Below are 17,963 nucleotides of genomic sequence, written 5' to 3' on the forward strand. Positions count from 1 at the left end.
CGGCTATGGCCGCAGCCCGTGGGGACTGCCGCAGGCGCCTGCCCTCTGTCCCCACCGGCTGACGGTCCAGCCTCTCCTGCCACCTGCCCACACACCCACCTCTCCGTGTCTCAGGCCACTGCTATCCTTCCACCACAGGGACACTTGGCCACCGTGGCCCAGCAGCTCCTGGGGGCGGGCCAGGCTCAGGAGGCAGTGCTGGGGGCGGGGGAGATGGGGGGCTGATACAGAGCTGCCGGGGCCAGGCCTGTGGAAATGCACTTTATTGGCTCCCAGGGATCAGAAGTGTACATGCTCTGCAGCTGGCGTTGGGCAGCAGGGTGCCGGGCCTGGCCAGGCCTCGGCTTCCCTGAGGACGGTGTGAACGGTGGGCCTCACCGGACAGTTAGCCAGGCCTGCCCCGGCAGAGGGCGTGGAGCAGGGGCCCGCCGCCACGAGGGCAGCGCCCTCAGCCCCGGCAGGTCCTGAGTGGCCGCCGCTGGGCTCTGCTGGCTGAGCGCCGGGGAGAAGGCGGCACCCGCTCCCGCGGCGCACTTCACTTCCGGGCCTGCTCGTAGTTGTCAGTGAACCAGGCACAGGTCTCCTGCACGGCTGCAGAGGCGGGCGGGTGAGGCCCAGGGACGTAGGGCAGTCACCCCCGTGTCCTGCCTCCGCGGTGAGGGTGTGGAGGCCAAAGCTGCAGGGCGTCCACCCCCAACGGGCAGCAGGGAAACTGAGGCCTGGGGAGGGGCCGGGCAGTCCTGAGGGATGGGGTGGGAGGGCTCACCCTGCTTGAAGGGCGTGAACCGGAAGTCGGGCAGGTAGGCCCGCAGCTTGCCATTACTGGCCGTCTTCTTAAACTGCCCGTCCGACTTGGTTGTATCAAACTAGGCACCTGGTCAAGGACACAGCAGAAGGGGCAGCCCACCCTGCCACCAGCCTGCCCTTGAACCTTGTCTAGCCTTCCCAGGGGGAGCCTCCAGGAGAGAGCAGCAGACCCCCTCACCCCCGGCTGCCAGGGTGAGTGCCGTGGGTGCGTCAGACCCACAGCCTCCTGCAGGGAGGCCCACGGTGTCCTGCCTAGAACCAAAGGATACGGTGACCTCCCCATGGAAGTCCATGGCCTCCACCACGGCCTCGGCCACCTCCTGGATGGACAGCTCATCCTCCTCGCCCACTGTGGGGACCGAGGGGCCAACGGCCAGGTCAGGCCTCCTCTGCCTGGACCCGCTGCCGCCCAGCCCCACGGATGTTCCCGCTGCCCTGCTCAGCGGCTCTCAGGACAGACGGGTGTCCTGCCCCATGCAATGGGGGTGGGGCTGCAGGGCACCCACCTGACAGGATGATGGGCTCCACCTCATCGTACTCCCGCAGGACCCAGATAAAGAGCCGGGCCAGGTCCTGGAGGTCAGACAGCCAGGGTCAAAGGCCACAAATTACGGCCAAATGGGCCCAGGTCACCTCTCCCAAGTGCTCCTGCTCGGCGGGGTACAGCCCAGGCTTGGCTGGGGCCCGGGTTACCCCCCTGTGGGCAGTGCTTGGCCAGCTCCGCCCCAAGTCCTTTCTCCTGATGAGCTCAGAGCTGTACCCAGCAACTTCCCTGGGAACAGGAACCCACACGGACCCAGCGAGGACCAGTGACTGCTCCCCTGGGGGCTCAGCCTGGACACCCGGCCCTTCCTAGGCTCCCTCATGCCTCCCCACAGCCAGCACGGCAGCTCCAGGAGACGTTCTGGGGAACAGCTGTGCCCCCCGCGGCACCAACCAGTGAGTAGATGAACTGCCTCCGAGGCCTCCCTGTGCCCCACACTGTCAAGGCTGAGCCGCGACCTGCGGGTTGGGGAGGGCAGGTGTCAGAGGGGATGTGCCAGCACCGCCCCTCCTCCCCGCTGTGCTCCAGGGGCCCCATCAGGCAGGCAACCAGCTGGGCAATGGGTGGCGGTCACTCACTCTTGGCCAGGTGCACCTTGTGGATGAGGCCAGGCAGCACATGGCCGTCCTCGATGCTGAAGTTGTCATGGGGCCCAAAGACGTTGGTGGGGATGACAGCGGTGAAGGTGCAGCCGTGCTGCTGGAAGTAGGCCCTGAGGGGGCACAGCATCTCCTCTGGCCCTCATCCTCGGATCACGGGCGAGCCCCCAGCCCGGCCGAGGCTAGCGAGGAGGGGAGCCGAGATCTGGGAGCCCTGCCAGGGCTGCCCCCTGGGCCCACCCACCACAGGGCCTCTGGGGCCCCCTTCCCCATTCTTGGCTGGCTTCAGCCTGGCACGCGCGGGAAGAGGACCTGTTCTGCACGTCGATCATCCTCTTGGCGTAAGAGTAGCCAAAATTGCTGCTGTGCGGGGGTCCGTTGTGAATCTGGGGGAGCAGAGGAGCCGCTGCTTCTCAGCCCTGCCCCCAGGCCAGGCCCCGCCCCGGCCCCGCCCCTCACCATGGTCTCATCGATAGGGTAGCTGGTCTTGTCGGGGAAGATGCAGGTAGACAAGCAGGAGACCACCTTTTGCGCCCCCACCTCGAAGGCCGAGTGCAGCACGTTGTCATTGATGTGTATGTTTTTCCTCTGAGGAGGGAGGGGCAGGGGCAGGGCGGGTTCAGGCCCCAGGCAGGATCCCAGCCCTTACCTGCCCTTCCAGGGACAGAAGTTCGGACACACCCTTGCAGGCAGTACCTGAGCCAGCTGTTCTACCTGCTCCCAGGACCCACTGTCCAGAAACCACGGCCCCCTCCCAGCCTGTTAGTCCCACCCACAGGGCTGTAGGAGGGTCCAGGCCTGCCTCCCCTGAGGCTGGGGGAGGGCCCTGAGGAGGGGGCCACACCCCTAAGCTCAGGGCCACGCCTGCCCACAGGGGCTGCTGAGGGCTAGGCAGGTGAAGTACGAGCCAGGAGCCAACCTGGCCCCGTGGCGGGGCGGTGGGGCAGGAAGAAGCGGCCCCTCCACTCCCGCACCCCCAGGAGCTCACCCTGCTCTACAGCTCAGTAGCAGTGAAGCCTTGGCTGGCCACACCCCTCCTCTGGCCCCTTCCGGGGACTTGAGCTGGCCAGGGCATTTGGGTGGTCTGGGGAGAGGTGGTGGCCAGGCAGCCTGCTGGGAAGGCTGTCACTGAGACAGGGGCCCCCAGGGAAAATATGGTCTGAGCTTCTGCCATCCCAGGCCCGATGCAGGGCCAAACCAGGCCAAGGCCAATTTTAGAGACGATGGGGCCAGCCCTCAGAGGCCCAGCTCTCCTCCTGCCCCTACCCCACACGTGCAACCCCTCAAGGCACATGCTGCAAACCCAGAGCCCAGCTCACACACCTCTGCACCCCTGAGTGCACCGTGGGCCTGGTTCAGTGCAGCTGGACCTCCTGGGACCAGGAGGGTCTGAAGGCCCAGGGGGGCAGGAACCAGCCGGGGGTCACACGGAAAACACTGGCTTGTCTCAGCTCCTCCAACCCCCAGGTTAGCTCTGAGGCTTTTCCTATTGGGCCAAATGCCCCCAGGTCCACCTGTGTGCCCCTCTACCTACAAGTCAAGTGTGGGTCACTGGGGGCCCCTCAGGGACTTCCTGGGGCCGGAACGTGAGCTTGGGAAGTTGGCCAGGAAGTTCCCAGAATCCGGGGTCCTGACGCCCAGTGCTCACTGGGGCCCCCTCACTTACCCAGAAGTCCAAATTGTATTTGATATTCCGGAACAGGCCCCCCACCATTGCAGCAAGATGGATGACACGTGTGGGCCGGACTTTTTCAAACAGCGCTCGGGTCTGTGCAGCGTCCCTGAGGGGGAGCCGGGCCTTCAGGGGCTGCTTGGAGGCCCGAGGGAACTAGCACCCTGGCTCAAAGCACTGGGGGCAGGAGCCAGGCAGGGTCGAAGGTGGGAGGGGCTGCCAAAAGGGAAAGTGTGCCGGGTCAGGCCTTGGCTGGTATGAGGGTGTGGGCTTACAGGAAGAGATGGGAGGAAGTTTGCCCAGGAGCAAAACTGCACACACCCAGGCCAGGCTAGCCACCTGGCAGGGACGGCCCACACATGAGGCTACCAGGCCCAGGAACAGGCCTGGCCCAGAGCTCTCAGTCTGGAGAGGGCATGGTGGGGTTGCTCCAGGGATGAGCCCACTCACGTAAGATCAGCATCCTTGGAAGAAACAAACACCCAGTCCTCTCCGGGCAGCCTGGCCCCATCTGCTACCACCTTCTGGATGGCTCTGCCCACCAGCCCAGAGCCCCCAGTCACTAGGATCCGCATGGATCCCTGGGGTTCATCCATGTTGGCTGCACCTGCAGGGCCAAATGGTGTGAGGGTGAGGCCATCCCGCTCCCACGAAACAGAACCCCACTCCCCTGAGATGCCCCAGCCTAGGGTCACTGCCCTTAGCACTGGGCCCCACTGTGACTTCCAAAGGCTGGCCTGGGGCAACTGGCACAGTATAAGGTCAGCAGGGCAGGGAGACTGCCCACTGGGGACCAGACAGACCCATCTAGCCTGAGTCAACCCCTCCTCTCAGCCCTGTTCCCCAGGGAGCCCTCTGTCTAGAGTTGCACAGGGGCCCTAGGACTACCACCCAGCTGGGAGGGCCAGGCTCTGCCCTGCAGGCCCAACCCTGACCCCCACTGGGCCAAGAAAAGGAACATTTGGCTCCCCTCTGGCTGACAAGAGGGGAGGCAGCCAACCTTGAGGCTGGGGGCTCCTGGCCCAGGTCGTTTGGGCTGCTCCCAGCCAAAGTCCATATGCTACAGAGGGAGAAGGGGCGGCGCCTGTGTATGCAGCCCTGTGCCCACCAGCGGCCAGCTGGTCCCAGCTAGCCTTCGAGAGCCTGGTTCCTTCTGGGCAGGTTGCGCTTCTGGCTAAGAAATGGACAGGCCTCAGGGCGCCACCACCTCTGAGGACCCTTCCTGGGGGCTGGAAATCTGCTCGGGCCGCTACAGGACGGCCCTGACCCCGCTGCAGGGCCCCACGGGCAGCCCCGACCGGAGGGGACGCTGCCCAGAAATCCCGCTGCTCTCGAGAGCGCGCGCAGCGCGGCAGCAGGCTTTGGGGTTGACCCCACCACGGCCGGGCCCCTCCGCGTCCCCCAGGCGCTTCCCACGCCCCTGGGTCCCCTTCCTGGCCCCACCTCCGAACCCACCGCGTCTTGCAGCTGGGCCCCCTCCCACGCTTCCAGGCCCCTCCTACGTCCCCAGTTCCTGGCACCCCTCAGGTCCCTCTGGCTGGGCACCCAAGGCCCAGGCCCCGGCTCGCCACACCACGCCCCCCACCAGGGTCCCCTCGTGCCTCGCGCTGTCTCACCTGCGCCTTACCCGACCTGCCCGGGGAGCGGCTTCAGGCGCCAGCTGAGTCCTGCCACGCGCTGGGGCCAGGTGGAGGGAGCGGGACCAGGTCGGGCCCTCCCGCGGAACTCTGGGAAATGGAGTCCTGGAGGGGCGCCCCGGGCGTTGCTGGGAAGTGGAGTCCGGCACCGCGCAGCAGCCTGGGAAATGTAGTTCTTTCCGGCTCCGCCTCCCCTGGGCGGACCCCGACCTGCCCTTAACCCAGCCTGGCGCTGGGCGCAGGCCCCTGCTGGGGAGCGTGGGGGCGTGGGAGAGGAGGACGGGCGGCGCGTCTCCGAAAGCCCGCAAGCTGTGCACCAAGGAGAGGCGGCAGGAACCAAACACCATTCGAAAAATGGAGGAGCTGCAACTCCTCAGTGCTTTCCTAGGGCAAACACTGTGCATTTGTGAGAAACAACTGCAACTCTGTTACTATATTCGGGACACTGAAGGGACAGTATATAAAATATACTTTAATAAATACATTAAAAAGACAAACACGTTTCAGGAGATTATTAAAAGCAGGAGACCACTTAGGGGCCACTGCTGTAGTTCAGGTAATGAGAACTCAAAAGAAGTTTACTGACTTAAGCAACATCGAGGTGGTAGAATTAACGGGACTCATGCTTCACTGGCTATGCAAGTTATGGGGAGGAAGTTAGGAATGACTCCTGGTGTGATGGTTGGTGTTAGGTGTCAGCTTGGCCAGGCTGTAGCACCCAGTGATTCAATCAAACACAAATCCAGGTGTTGCCAGTGAAGAGATTTTGTAGATGGTAACATCTTCAATCAGGTGACTTTAAGAAAACGAGACTTTCTCCTTAATCAGGGTGTCATCCATTCAGCTGAAAAGCCTTAAGGGCAAAACAGGTTTCACTGAAGGAGAGGAAATTCTGCCTCAAGACTGACTGGAGCATGAGCTGCCTGTGAGCACTAGCCTGCCAGCCTGTCCTACAGACTTCAGACCTGCCAGCCCCACAGTCACGTAAATCAATTCCTTGAGATAAATCTATATCTATATCTATATCTATATCTATATCTATATGCCTGGGTTTCTAACTAGGTCACTGTAAGTACGGTGAGTGGAGTTTTCACCAAGGGAGGTAAAGAGCTGGAATAAAAACAATTGTAAACTGAATCCAGCAGCATAGTAAAAGGATTATACACCATGACTAAGTGGGATTTATTTCTGCAATGCAAGGGATGGTTCCATATTCAAATTAAAAAATCAACGTAATATACCACATTAAAAGGACAAAGAGGGCTTCCCTGGTGGCGCAGTGGTGAAGAATCCGCCTGCCAATGCAGGGGACACGGGTTCGAGCCCTGGTCCGGGAAGATCCCACATGTCGCGGAGCAACTAATCCCGTGAGCCACAACTACTGAGCCCGCGTGCCACAACTACTGAAGCCCGTGTGCCTAGAGCCCTTGCTCTGCAACAGGAGAAGCCACTGCAATGAGAAGCCCACGCACCACAACGAAGAGTAGCCCCCGCTCGCCGCAACCAGAGAAAAGCCCACGTGCAGCAACGAAGACCCAACGCAGCCAAAAAATTTTAAAATAAATAATAATAAAAAAATAAAATAAAACAACGCCTTGTAATTGTTTAAAAAAAAAAGGACAAAGAAAGAAATACATGATCATCGCAGCTGATGCAGATAAAGCATTTGACAACATCTAACACCCTTTCATGACAAGAACACTCAACAAACTAGGAATAGAAGAGAACCTCCTGAACTTAATAAAGGGCATTTATGAAAAACCCACAGCTAACATCATACTCAATGAATGAAAGACTGAAAGCTTTCCCCCTAAGGTAAGAAATTAGACAAGAATTTCCATTTTTGCCACTTCTGTTCAACATTGTACTGGAATTTCTAGCCAGAGTAACTGGGCAAGAAAAAGAAAAGGCATCCAAATTGGAAAGAAGTAAATCTATCACTATTCACAGATGACATGAGATATATACACACCATCTCCTTCAGTGATGGACTGGAGGGGAGGGTCTGATTGCCTTAGCTTCCTCCCGGGTTGACCAGTGGCCACGGGAGGGGGTGCACCCAGACTGAGACCACCACTGTGACTTCCTACAACAGATCCTAGGAAGTGTTGCAAACCAAAGGTGAGGTGCTCTTACAAAAAGAAATGAGGAGGGGATGGATGTGGCATGGGCTGAAACAAGAGATGTTCATTACAATCCACCCCTTGAAAGCCTGATATCCACATAAGCACATTTTCTCAAAAAGCAATTTCAAAACTTCCTCTCAAACCATTCCAACATAATGCAATTATTACATAGCTCTGAAACTACTCCCTCCCCCTCCCCAAAGGAAGATAATCCAGTGTCTGGTTCATTAATTGCATCCTGTTTCACCTAGTGTTTCGGAGCCATGTCGTCTCCTTTATTTCTGGCAAGATTCCATCATATTTTTTGCATCTTATGAACTTAATTTGAATTTAACTATTGTTATCACACACTAGTAGGAAAGAGGTAAACGGAAGAGAAAGGAAATAAGCTTTAAAATATGACTGTAGGACTTCTCTGGTGGTCCAGTGGTTAAGACTCAAAGTTTCCACTGCAGGGGGCACCAGGAACTAAGATCCTGCATGCCCCACACGCGGCCAAAATAAATAAATTAATTAATTAATTAAATAAAATATGACTACGACACATTAAGGAAATAAATATGGAAAGAGCTACAGTCTTTGTTAATTAAAGTCTGGGGCAAACTGATTTTTTTCCTGTGTTGGTGATCTACTTCTTTTTCCTGGATGTTTGTATAGTATTTTATCTTTGCGGTTCAGTAATTTCATTAGACTTTGTGTTCTCTGTTTTTTTCTTAGTGCACAATCAGGTCTTTCAGTATTGAAATCAGATATTCCTTTAGTTCAGGAAAGTTTTCTTCTGTTACAGCTTTGAATCTACATAGTTTGGGTGAAACACTGTGGGCAACACCCAAATCCCCCCTTTTCATTGTCAGTTTACTGGGTTCCTACAGCACCAATATGAGTCAAAATAAAACTTCCTGTTATATTTTACTTAATTTAATTAATTAATTAATTAATTAATTTAGGCCACACTGCATGGCATGTGGGATCTTGGTTCCCCAACCAGGGATTGGAGATTCCCCTACAGTGGAAGCACGGAGTCTTAACCACTGGACCGCCAGGGAAGTCCCATATTTTACTTTATTTTATATCTATATATTTGTATATTTCCTCAAATGATCATGTATTGCTTCTGTAATTAAGTTATTGAATATGTCTGTAGAAAAATGGCTGGAGTTTCATTAGACATGGTGACGCTCAGCCTGTAAGTGGTGGTATGATGTATCCGGGAATGACAAGAATTCAGTGGGTGGTCACAGGACACAAGGGCACAGCCTCCCCCCCTGCCCCCTGATGCTTGGGCAGCGTTTGCAAAATAACTTTCCTATGGCTCTTCTGTGTTTCATGACCAGTGGCTTCTTTTATACCTGTTGTCTCATATTTCCACCATGTGTTTTAATAGTTTTTAATGTTATTATTGTATAGAAAACATTCATACTATGCAAACCTATTCTGTATGGAAGAACTGGCTGGAAAAAAAGAACAGTTCAAATGACATGCACACTCAGTGTTTCATATGGCCTGACACAAGCAAAGAGTGAGCATACAGGAAAGTGAAGCTGAGTGAGGAAAGCTACAGTGCCAACAGCGCAAGGGCTGAGCTGCCCTAGGTGGATCACATCCTCCTGCAACAAATCAGCATCCGAAAACAAGCCAGAACCAAATGATGACTAGAGTTATGTGACCTACCCATGCCCTTCGCCAGGTGCTCAGGGCTGCTGTGTGATGAAAGATTATCCAAAAGCTCTGTAGCCTATCTGGATTTCAAAGGCGTTTAGAACCCACCTATGATGCAAATAGAGACAAAGACCTACGTTTTAAGTTTTAAAAATAAAATCTGGATGCACTTGAAAATAGTGACTTTCAAACCATCAATTTGTCCAAGAAGTGCCACAGCCACACAGAATCCAGCAGGCTACCGGGTGGTGCCCGCCGGGGCAGGCAGGTCTGGGCCAGCCCCCGGTCGTGGTAAGGACCCGAAATGCACAAGTTGATCGCGGGTGGAGAAACAATCCGGTCCCTCGTGCTGGTGTCGCTCTGGCACTGCTTGCTCCACGTGCCCGGGGACATCCTTTCGAGGCGCTCCTTGGAGTAGCAGCGAGTCCCAAGCTCGCCCCTCCAGCGGCTGCTTCCAGAGCTTAGCTTACAGAGGTCCACGGTGCCTCGCTGCACAGGTGTGATTTCTGGTGGTTCCGAAAGCTGGACTTCCAGATGAAGCTCTTCCCGCACCTCGCGCACCGGAACGGCCTCTCTCGGGTGTGGATCCGCTGGTGCTGGGCGAGGAGGGTGCTGTAACTGAAGGGCTTCCCGCACCACTGGCACCCGAAGGGCTTCTCGCCGCTGTGGACGCGCTGGTGGCGGTGCAGCGTGGAGAGCCGCGTGAACGCGCGGCCGCACTGTCCGCAGGTGTGTGGCTTCTGGCCCGCGTGCGCGCTGCGGTGCTGCGCCAGGTGCGAGCGCTGGCTGAACGCGCGGCCGCACTCCCCGCACGCGTGCGGCTTCTCGCCGCTGTGCGTGGCCCGGTGTCTCACCAGGCGCGAGAGGTACCGGAAGCTCTTGGCGCACGTTTCGCACGTGTGGGCTCGCTGCCGTTTCGTGTTTCTCTCACGGGTCCCGGGGCGCGGGCTGCGGAAAAGTTCGGGTCCCCACTTACCTCCTTTCTGGGCACCTTCTGCTTTGGAGATGGTCCAGTAGGTTCTGTGTGGTTGTCTCTCCTGGAAAAGGAAGTTCTCAAGGCTCCCTAGCCTGCCCTCGCGCCCGGCGGCTTCTCTGCAGACCAGTGTTGGAGGCCCACCCCCTGAGAAGCTTCCAGATGCTTCTGGAGGCTCTGAGGCTTGAGTCATTTTCGCCCTCGCAGTCACCTGCTTACGCAAAGACCCCCAGCTGGAATCTGAAACGAAGAGAAAGGGCCTATGTGTTACTCTGTTTGAGAAGGTCCACCTGGGGCCCCCTCCGTGCCCGGGAGCACAGGCTCCACGCGCCGGCCCTCTCCGTGGGGTGTCTCACAGGTGACCCCAGGTTCACTGGCTGTGCTCATGTGCTCACCTCCTCCACGGACCTTCCCCTCCTATGTCCCGTTTCCTCCCCACCTTTTTTTAGTGGAAGCTTGTAGCTGATGCTGCCAGCACACTACGCCAGGCCCCCTGCCTCTCTCGGATGTCGGCCTCGCTGCAGCAGACAGCTCTGCAGAGCTCTGGCTGCCAGCGTCCTCTGGGGCACAGGCGCACCTCAGTCCTTCTCCAGAGCTCTGTGCTGCCAGCCCACGCTGTGTGACAGGTACCGCCCCGGGGGTGGGAACAGAGGACAAGTGTCCCATCTCCCTCACTCTGATGGACAATCCCAGACGCCTCCTGCAGCCTCTCAGCGGTCACGGTCCTGGAGCTATCGAGCTCCACACACTTGCAGTGGCGACTCTATACTGACTTCAGTCTCCTGTCTCTCTTCCTGCTCCCTCTCGCCTGCTTCCAAATACACCACCTATACCCCAAACTCTCAGGCTCTGTGCTCAGGGCGACCCAAACTACAATGACTGGTACTTGGGGGGGCACTGCGACCAGGCCCCGCTGCTCGGAGGCCCACACGCCTCTAGTGCAGGGCTGGGCTGGGAAAGCCGGCGCAGCATCAGGAGGCCAGGGCCTTCGCGGCGGGAGCTGGAGACAGGGCCGCAGGAGGGGAGCGCAGCATTACGTGGTTGTTCTTGCCCTCTAGCCATGGGGGGCAGTGGTCTTTGGGAGGCCCATGGGGTCGCCTGTCCTTTGTAAATGTCCTGGACGGCACTGAGGATGACAGGCTCACGCAGCCACCCCCAGGGGAGGCCAAGAGCCAGAGGCCCCCGTAGCCGTCGTGGAGCCTCAGCTCCCCGCGGTGGCTCTGCTGACTGCGGGGCACACGCTTAGCCATAAGGCCAAACACCAAGGCCTCTGAAGACACAGGCTGGCCCGTCGCCTTGGTGGAGATTAAGGCCCGGAGAGGTGAGGAGCAGCACCCCGGGGCCCGGGGTGGGGGACACTCGGCGATGGGTAATCGATCACGGTGTGCCAGACAGTGAGCAGCTGGCCGGGCTGCTGCTTGACTTGTAGCACCAGAAAAGGCCAAGAGGTGGGGAGGGGAAGGCTAAGATCAGCCGCCATGCTGGAGAGCCCAATCCCTCACCCAGATCTGGGCAGTGCTCAGACCTGGGGCCCGCTGACGAAGGGGAGGCTGGGTGCCCTTGAGACAAACCTCCTGCAAGTTAGCACAATAGATACTCTCCTCCCCAAAGAGCTGAACGCTGGGAAAAGAGGGATGCCCACACCCGGAAGGCTGCTGGATGCAGGATTTGAGCCGACACTGAAAACAGGGCCCCGTGAGAGTTGGGCATATGGAAGCTGCGTGACAAAAGGGGTGGGGAACCAAGTCACGGACCCACTTGCAGGGCCTCATCGGGATGGACGCACTTAGCAGCGGGGAGAACCCTCTCATAGTCTCCTGACCTGAGGAGTAAGAGCTATTACGTTGGGAAGGGCCAAGTGGAAGCCCCAGAAACTGCCCCCAGCCCCGGCCAAGGTCCTCAACCAGCAGCTGGGCTGTGCGCACACGGCCACCTCAGAGCGGAGGGATGCAGGGACGGAGGCCCCACCACAGCCCCATTCGGTCCACCCGTGTGGCCCATGAACCACCCGACGGCTCATGCCTGCTGCTGGGAACCACCGGGAGCTTGCCCAAGTGTAGGCTTGGCTTCAGCTGCTGGGCCAGACGCGGTGCCTGTGCTGGCCAGAGCAGCAGCCCCTTGCACTCGGGAAGGGGCTCTCAATTTGGCAAATGTGTTCATCCACAGCGGGCCGGCGGTCACTGTGTTGATGACCTCATGCCAACTGGATGCAGTGAACGCACTGAAGTGTTACGTGCTCCGGATACCCTAGAAAGACGCCTGCACGGCAGAGGGTGGGGCAGAACCTACAAAGGGCCAGGGCCACGTCGAGTCTATGGCGAGAGGCCCAGGTGACCTCGCCCTCCTCCCTCCGGGAGAGCAGCACACGCCACACGGGGGAGACTGCCCCTACCTGTCGCTGAGTGACCCAGAGGCTGCCAGTGTAGAGCAGGGCCTGGAAAAAAGCCAGGGCTCTGCCTCAGGTCCCGGCTGCGCGGGGACGGGAGCCACGGGGCCCTGCGTGGAGTCCCTGGCCAGCTGTGCCACGCAGAGCCCTTAGATTCCAGGCAAGGACACACTTGCCATTTCAAAAGTGGTGTGTGATGTGCCGCTGGGCTCTGCAGAGACCGGACAAGGGACAGAAAATGACCATGTGGTCAGAGAGGCCACCAGCAGACAGGTTACAGGCAGATGCATCTAAACAGGCCTGGCAGGTCCAGAAGACACAATTAGTCATCGGAGTGAGGGCCCGGGTCCTCACGTCACTCATCTCTTTGACACCAGCAGCTGTCTCAGCTTGTCCCCGGGGCCTCCCTGGGACCCCAACAACCAGGTGGTCCAGGTCCCACTACCTGCCTGGGCGGGCTCCAAACCTGGCCAGGGGTGGGGCAATCTCCCAGGGGCAGAGCTCAGGGCAGGGTGCCTGCTCACCAGCTCCGAGGTGAGGATGCAGGTGAATCCCAGGGCAAGGTCACACCTGGGGAGAGGTGTGCGATGGACGGTGTACAGACCCATTGTGGGGAAGGCACTGAGGGACCAGGGGACAGGACGGCCTGTCCTGTGGGTATCAGCTAGCCTCTGTCCTTGGTCACCGGAGCTTGAACAGGTGAGCCCATGGGAAGAGGAACCCCAGTGCAGGGAGGGGACATACATAGTTCCCTCTTGTGGAGGCCCCTCTAGCTGCTGTCCCCACTGAACGGGTGACCTGTCAGCAGCAAAGGCCGAATCCTCAATGTGAAACCTGCAGGAGACTGACCAGTGCTTGTGGGCAAGTTAATCACACAGGACCTTCCATCCTGGAGGAGACAGTGGCTGGTCCCGACCAACACTGATACCTACTCCAGACACAGGTCTGCCTGAAGCACCTTTGCCAGCACCCTGCTTCTAGGGCCCACCCCGGGTTTCTGGACGTCGGAGCCACAGCTCATAGCTTTAGATCAAGGGATCCATTTTGTGGCAAAGGAGAGAAAACAGGAGGTACAGGGCCTCCAAACACACTGGTCCTCCCATATATGCACCACTAGAGGCAGCAGCCTGATGCAACATGGCAAGGTTCTGCTGAGGAACCAGCTGTGGCCCTCCCTGGGGTGCACAGGCACTCAACCAACGGCAGGTGTACAAGGAACCAGGGCCATCTGTCCCGGGACCCACATGCAGCACTTTTGCTTCCGCTTACTAGAACCTTTGGCTGTGCGACAGAGGCTGCGTGGCCTGCAAAACCTGAAACACTTTCTGTCCTACCCCCCGACCTCCCAGGAGGGGAGAAGGGCTAGTGACTGAGTTCAATCCCCAGTGGCCAGTGATTTGATCAATCGCACGCATGCAGTGGAGCCTCCATAACAACCCTACGCAAAGGGGTTCGGAGAGCTTCTGGGTTGGTGACCACGTGGAGGTGCTGGGGAGTGAGCACGCCTAGAGAAGGTGTGGGAGCTCTGCACCCCTTCCCCAGACCTTGCCCTGTGCCTCTCTTCCACTGGGCTGTTCCTGAGTTGTGTCCTTTATAATAAACTGGTAACTCACCAGTAACTGTTAAGTACAGTGTTTCCTTGAGTTCTGAGCTGTTCTAGAGTATTAATCAAGCCCAAGGATGGGGTCGTGGGAACCTCCAATCTACAGCTGGTCAATCAGAAGCACAGGTGCCAGCCTGGCCTTGTGATTGGCACCTGAAGTGGGGGCGGTCTTGTGGGACTGAGCCCTTCACGGGCAGGGTCTACGCTAACTCCGGGTGGTCAGTGTCAGAACTAAATTGTAGGACACCCAGTTGATGTGCAGAGCGGTGGAGACTGGTTGGTGTGAGGAACCCCCTACATTTGGTGTCGGAAGCGTTGCCGCGAGAAATAGAGAACAGAAGTTTCTGTTTAAAGGCAGGTGGACAGACATGTCCTGACGGTGCGATGGTCACCAGCGGGCCACTACCACACGTGGCCAGCAGCCGTTCTTGGAGGCTGGATGTCTGACCCAACCAACCTTAAATATTCTGGCTTTCACCCCTGTGCCAACGGCATCATTTGGCGCCTGAGACCCACAGCGCAGAGAACCAACCCCACCCCCAACTTTCAGGACTTGAGCCAAGAGCCTCCCCGCAACTTTGGCCGGTTGGGTTGGGTTTTCGGTTCCTTGCAATTGAGGGTTCTGACTGATAGCTCGTCCCACGGGGACGACCATGTGACTGTCCTTCTGTCTGACCGTTCATGACACTGGCTGTGTGTACTGAGCGTATATACTGAACAACCTGAGGCCCGCGGCATCCCTCATTCACCTGTGCTGGGGTCTCCCGCGGTCTCTCCTTCCTGGGCCCCCAGCAGGTCCGAGCCCCAGGGCTCCTTTCCTTGCTCCAGCTGGGAGATCAGATCTGGTTTGGATCCTGGAACTCCTGCCCGAGAGGAAACGGGTGAACTGAAGCGCTGCGGCACCCTTGGCTTCCCGCCCCAGGGGTAGCCTGGGACTGGGGTTTAGCTGGACCCAGGATGCAGGCCTGGAAACGGGGGGTCTCCCCAGGAGGTCGAGGGGCACGGGGAGCAGGGCAGGGACGGGGGCTCAGCCGAGGTCCACAGCTGTGAGAGAAGTGGACACTCCCGTCACCCAGCAGCAAAGTGCTGGGAAAGGCCCTGCCCCGGGGATCGGTCCAGAAAGCCCAGCTGCCCCCTGGGCCTGGGAGCAGAAGCTCCTGGCTCTGGTCCTGGGGTCACAGCCAGCCTGGCCCCTCTGGGATCCCACCTGGGCTCTGAGTGGGGGCTGGGGGTGGGGAGGAGGGAAGGCGTGGGGCTGAGACCCCTCACCCAGGGAGGCCAGGTTCCTGTATGTCTCCAGCATCACGTCTCTATACAGGGCCCTCTGCCCCGGGTCCAGACGTGCCCCTTCTTCCTGGGTGAAGTGCACAGCCACGTCCCCAAAGGTCAGCAGGCCCTGAAACAACACTGGTGCTGCCCGTGGGGTCACCACCTCAGGACGGGGTGGGGGAATTCAAGGTGGGGGAGGCAGATGGCTCACTAGCAGGCGTGTGGGACCCCTGGACCCCGTCCCAGGTACCCTGCCTGCCAGGGGATCCCTAATGACAACCCTCAACCCCACCTGTCCAGCTGCCCCTATTTCTCTCCACCCTCCCTCCCCCAACCTGCTCCCTACCGGCTTCCTTGCTGAGTGTCCCTCCCAGCCCCTGGGAGGCCCCGGGGGAAAAAGGGGGAGGGGCGAGGGACGCCCCAGTGAGTCCCCTCGTCCTGGAGAGGACCTGGGACTCAGGGTCCCGGGTGCGGCGGGCTCCGCGGAAAGATCTTCCGGGGGGCAAGGAGCCCAGGTCCGGGGGGCAGGCGCGCTCACCTGGGGCCCGGCGGCCGGGGAGCTGCCCGCCATGCCGGCTCCCGGTCCCTCCGAGGAGAGGGCAGAGGGCTGCGGAGAGGAGAGCCGGCAGGGGAGGGTGGCGGGCCCGGGGGGTCCGGACCCAGCCCCGGCCCTTCAGCGGCGTCAGCTACGAGGCTGGCCGGGACGGGGGCCTCCCGGGGACGCCGACGCTCTGCTTTGACTTGAGGACCCGGGCGCGCGGGTCAATCCATAATAAAGCAGGGGAGCTGGGTGGGCGCCGCGCGGGCAAGCGGAAAAAGCCCACCCACCACTCCGCCCGGCCTGCCTGGGGCGAGGCTACAGCTCCCGGGCTCCGCGGTTCAGCGGGGTCAGAGCGGCGCCGCGCCGGACTCACCGCCGAAGCCCAAACCCCGAACCGGGCCGCCCCAGCCCGCGCACGGTGGGCGGGACGGTCCCCGCCCGGCTCCTCCCCCTCTTTGTCTCTGCAGGCCCGCCCCGCCCCGCCCTCGGACAGATTCTCAGGCCCCGCCTCCTTCAGGCCCCCTTCCTCCTCCCGGTTTGCTCCACAGGCACCGCCCCCTGCAGCACCTCCGCGCGTGCGCGCCCAGGGCCCGCCTCCTTCGGTTACTTGCGCTGGGTCACCTGGGACGCTTGTGGAAGGCACAGGTTTCGGGCCTTTGCCGAGGGAGTTCTGGTTCCGTGGATCTGAATGAACTTGGGAATCAACTTGAGACTCTAAGGCAGACTTAGGAACCTGTTCCGGACCCTCCTGTTCCTAGGACAGTCCGCATCCCCTCCACCGCCTGGCGGGTGCCGCCCTGGGCTGCGACTTCGGAAGGCCTGATAGTCACACACACGGGCACCTGTGTCTCCCAGGATCTGGGCTTGGCGCTGACACAGCTCTGTCTTTTTTTTTTTTTTTTAATAAATTAATCTATTTATTTTTGGCTGCATTGGGTCTTCGTTGCTGCACACGGGCTTTCTCTAGTTGCGGCGAGCAGGGGCTACTCTTCGTTTCGGTGCGGGGACTTCTCATTGCGGTGGCTTCTCCTTGTTGCCCAGCATGGGCTCTAGGTGCGCGGGCTTCAGTCATTGTGGCTCACGGGCTCAGTAGTCGTGGCTTGAGGACTATAGAGCACAGGCTCAGTAAGTTGTGGCGCGCGGGTTTAGTCGTTCTGCGGCATGTGAACCCGTGTCCCCTGCATTGGTAGGCGGATTCTTAACCACTGCGCCACCAGGGAAGTCCCACAGCTCTGTCTTTAAAAAAAAAAAGCGATTGGTCCAGATACCAGGAAGGTTTATTGTTGTGACCAGCTGGTGTTGGAAAAGTACTGCTTCCAGGTACAAGGAGGATTGGAGCAGCGGAGGTGCTGCTTAGGTGAGAGGAAATACAGATGAGTTAGTTAAATCCTTGGCACGCAACTGATCCAGCATAAGGAAGCGGCAGTTGGTAGTAGTGAGGACCATCCCTACTCTTGCTTCTCTTCTGTAGCAATCACGCTGCAGGAACAGAATAGACCCCACAAAAAATGTGTTTGTGATGTGGACTTACGATGCCACACACACACCAAGAAGGTATGAAAAGATTTACTACTTACATAAGGAGGCTTTTCTGGGGACAGCAAGGCAGCCCTCTGAAAATGGCTTGAGAAAGCAGGCAAAGAAGACTAGATTGGGGTTTGATCATGGTTAGGGGGTGAGCCAGGTTGAGGGTTCCCACTTGCAGGCAGGGACTTGGAGGGGGCACCTAGGCGTTCCCATCCGCTTGCCCAGATGTGGGGCAAAGGGAAGAGGGGAGGTGAGGCTTAAAAGCTGCCAGCACTCAAAGGTCTAAGAATGCAGACTGTTACATCTTCATGCTGCAATTCGTGGCTTCAGAGATCCTCACAAATTCCTGTAGTATTCACAATATTTGTACATTTTGCATTATCAAGGAATTCATGTTCCTCATAAGCATGTACATTTGTAGGTTTAGACATTGCATGCACTCAGCCTGATACTGATTTTTTACCTTGGCAACTAGACGGACACTGAATCCTCGAATTGCAAATGTTTTATTTTTATAAACATATTTAATGAAAATTAAATTTTCAAAAAATTAAATTTCAACATTTCAGCTTTAAATCTCAAGAGCAGGGAAAACCAATCTATGGTGAAGATAATGAGAG

General features: G+C 58.4%; 2 protein-coding genes across 6 annotated transcripts; both read right to left on the reverse strand.

Moving 5' to 3' along the window:
* Window positions 1-248: 248 nt before the first annotated feature.
* On the reverse strand, window positions 249-5,360 carry GFUS (GDP-L-fucose synthase). 2 transcript variants are annotated; one of them, XM_082433919.1, is made up of 11 exons: window positions 5,239-5,343; window positions 4,073-4,229; window positions 3,617-3,731; window positions 2,410-2,538; window positions 2,263-2,336; window positions 1,930-2,063; window positions 1,745-1,809; window positions 1,314-1,380; window positions 1,077-1,156; window positions 767-866; window positions 249-591 (listed from the first exon to the last, which is right to left on the reverse strand). In XM_082433919.1, the coding sequence occupies exons 2-11, from the start codon at window positions 4,216-4,218 to the stop codon at window positions 536-538; spliced, it is 966 nt and encodes a 321-aa protein (XP_082290045.1). In that variant the 5' UTR covers window positions 4,219-4,229; window positions 5,239-5,343; the 3' UTR covers window positions 249-535. The 2 variants fall into 2 exon arrangements, with proteins under 2 accessions (XP_082290045.1, XP_082290044.1); XM_082433918.1 differs by lacking the exon at window positions 4,073-4,229 and having other exon boundaries at window positions 5,239-5,360.
* A 353-nt stretch (window positions 5,361-5,713) lies between these two features.
* ZNF707 (zinc finger protein 707) lies at window positions 5,714-16,248 on the reverse strand. 4 transcript variants are annotated; one of them, XM_082433922.1, is made up of 5 exons: window positions 15,814-16,248; window positions 15,276-15,402; window positions 14,756-14,869; window positions 12,410-12,451; window positions 5,714-10,257 (listed from the first exon to the last, which is right to left on the reverse strand). In XM_082433922.1, the coding sequence occupies exons 1-5, from the start codon at window positions 15,844-15,846 to the stop codon at window positions 9,506-9,508; spliced, it is 1,068 nt and encodes a 355-aa protein (XP_082290048.1). In that variant the 5' UTR covers window positions 15,847-16,248; the 3' UTR covers window positions 5,714-9,505. The 4 variants fall into 4 exon arrangements, with proteins under 4 accessions (XP_082290048.1, XP_082290047.1, XP_082290046.1 ...); XM_082433921.1 differs by having other exon boundaries at window positions 14,756-14,866; window positions 15,276-15,438; XM_082433920.1 differs by having other exon boundaries at window positions 15,276-15,438.
* Between the last annotated feature and the right edge of the window lie 1,715 nt (window positions 16,249-17,963).

The sequence above is a fragment of the Balaenoptera physalus genome, assembly GCF_965194825.1.
Source record: "Balaenoptera physalus genome assembly, chromosome: 17".
Classification (NCBI taxonomy): Eukaryota; Metazoa; Chordata; class Mammalia; order Artiodactyla; family Balaenopteridae; genus Balaenoptera; species Balaenoptera physalus.

Bases quoted from the DNA above. Each gene is read 5' to 3' on its own strand.
- GFUS (XM_082433919.1), bottom strand. From the start codon at position 4,218: ATGGATGAACCCCAGGGATCCATGCGGATCCTAGTGACTGGGGGCTCT. The intron at 1,810-1,929 runs GTGAGTGACCGC...CCCAACCCGCAG, and splicing joins CAAGGTGCACCTGGCCAAGA to GTCGCGGCTCAGCCTTGACA. The intron at 592-766 runs GTGAGCCCTCCC...CCGCCTCTGCAG, and splicing joins GTTCACGCCCTTCAAGCAGG to CCGTGCAGGAGACCTGTGCC.
- ZNF707 (XM_082433920.1), bottom strand. From the start codon at position 15,846: ATGGCGGGCAGCTCCCCGGCCGCCGGGCCCCAG. The intron at 12,452-14,755 runs GTGAATGAGGGA...GCTTTTTTCCAG, and splicing joins CGCGGGAGACCCCAGCACAG to GCCCTGCTCTACACTGGCAG. The intron at 10,258-12,409 runs GTAGGGGCAGTC...TCTTCGTTTCAG, and splicing joins TCTGGGTCACTCAGCGACAG to ATTCCAGCTGGGGGTCTTTG.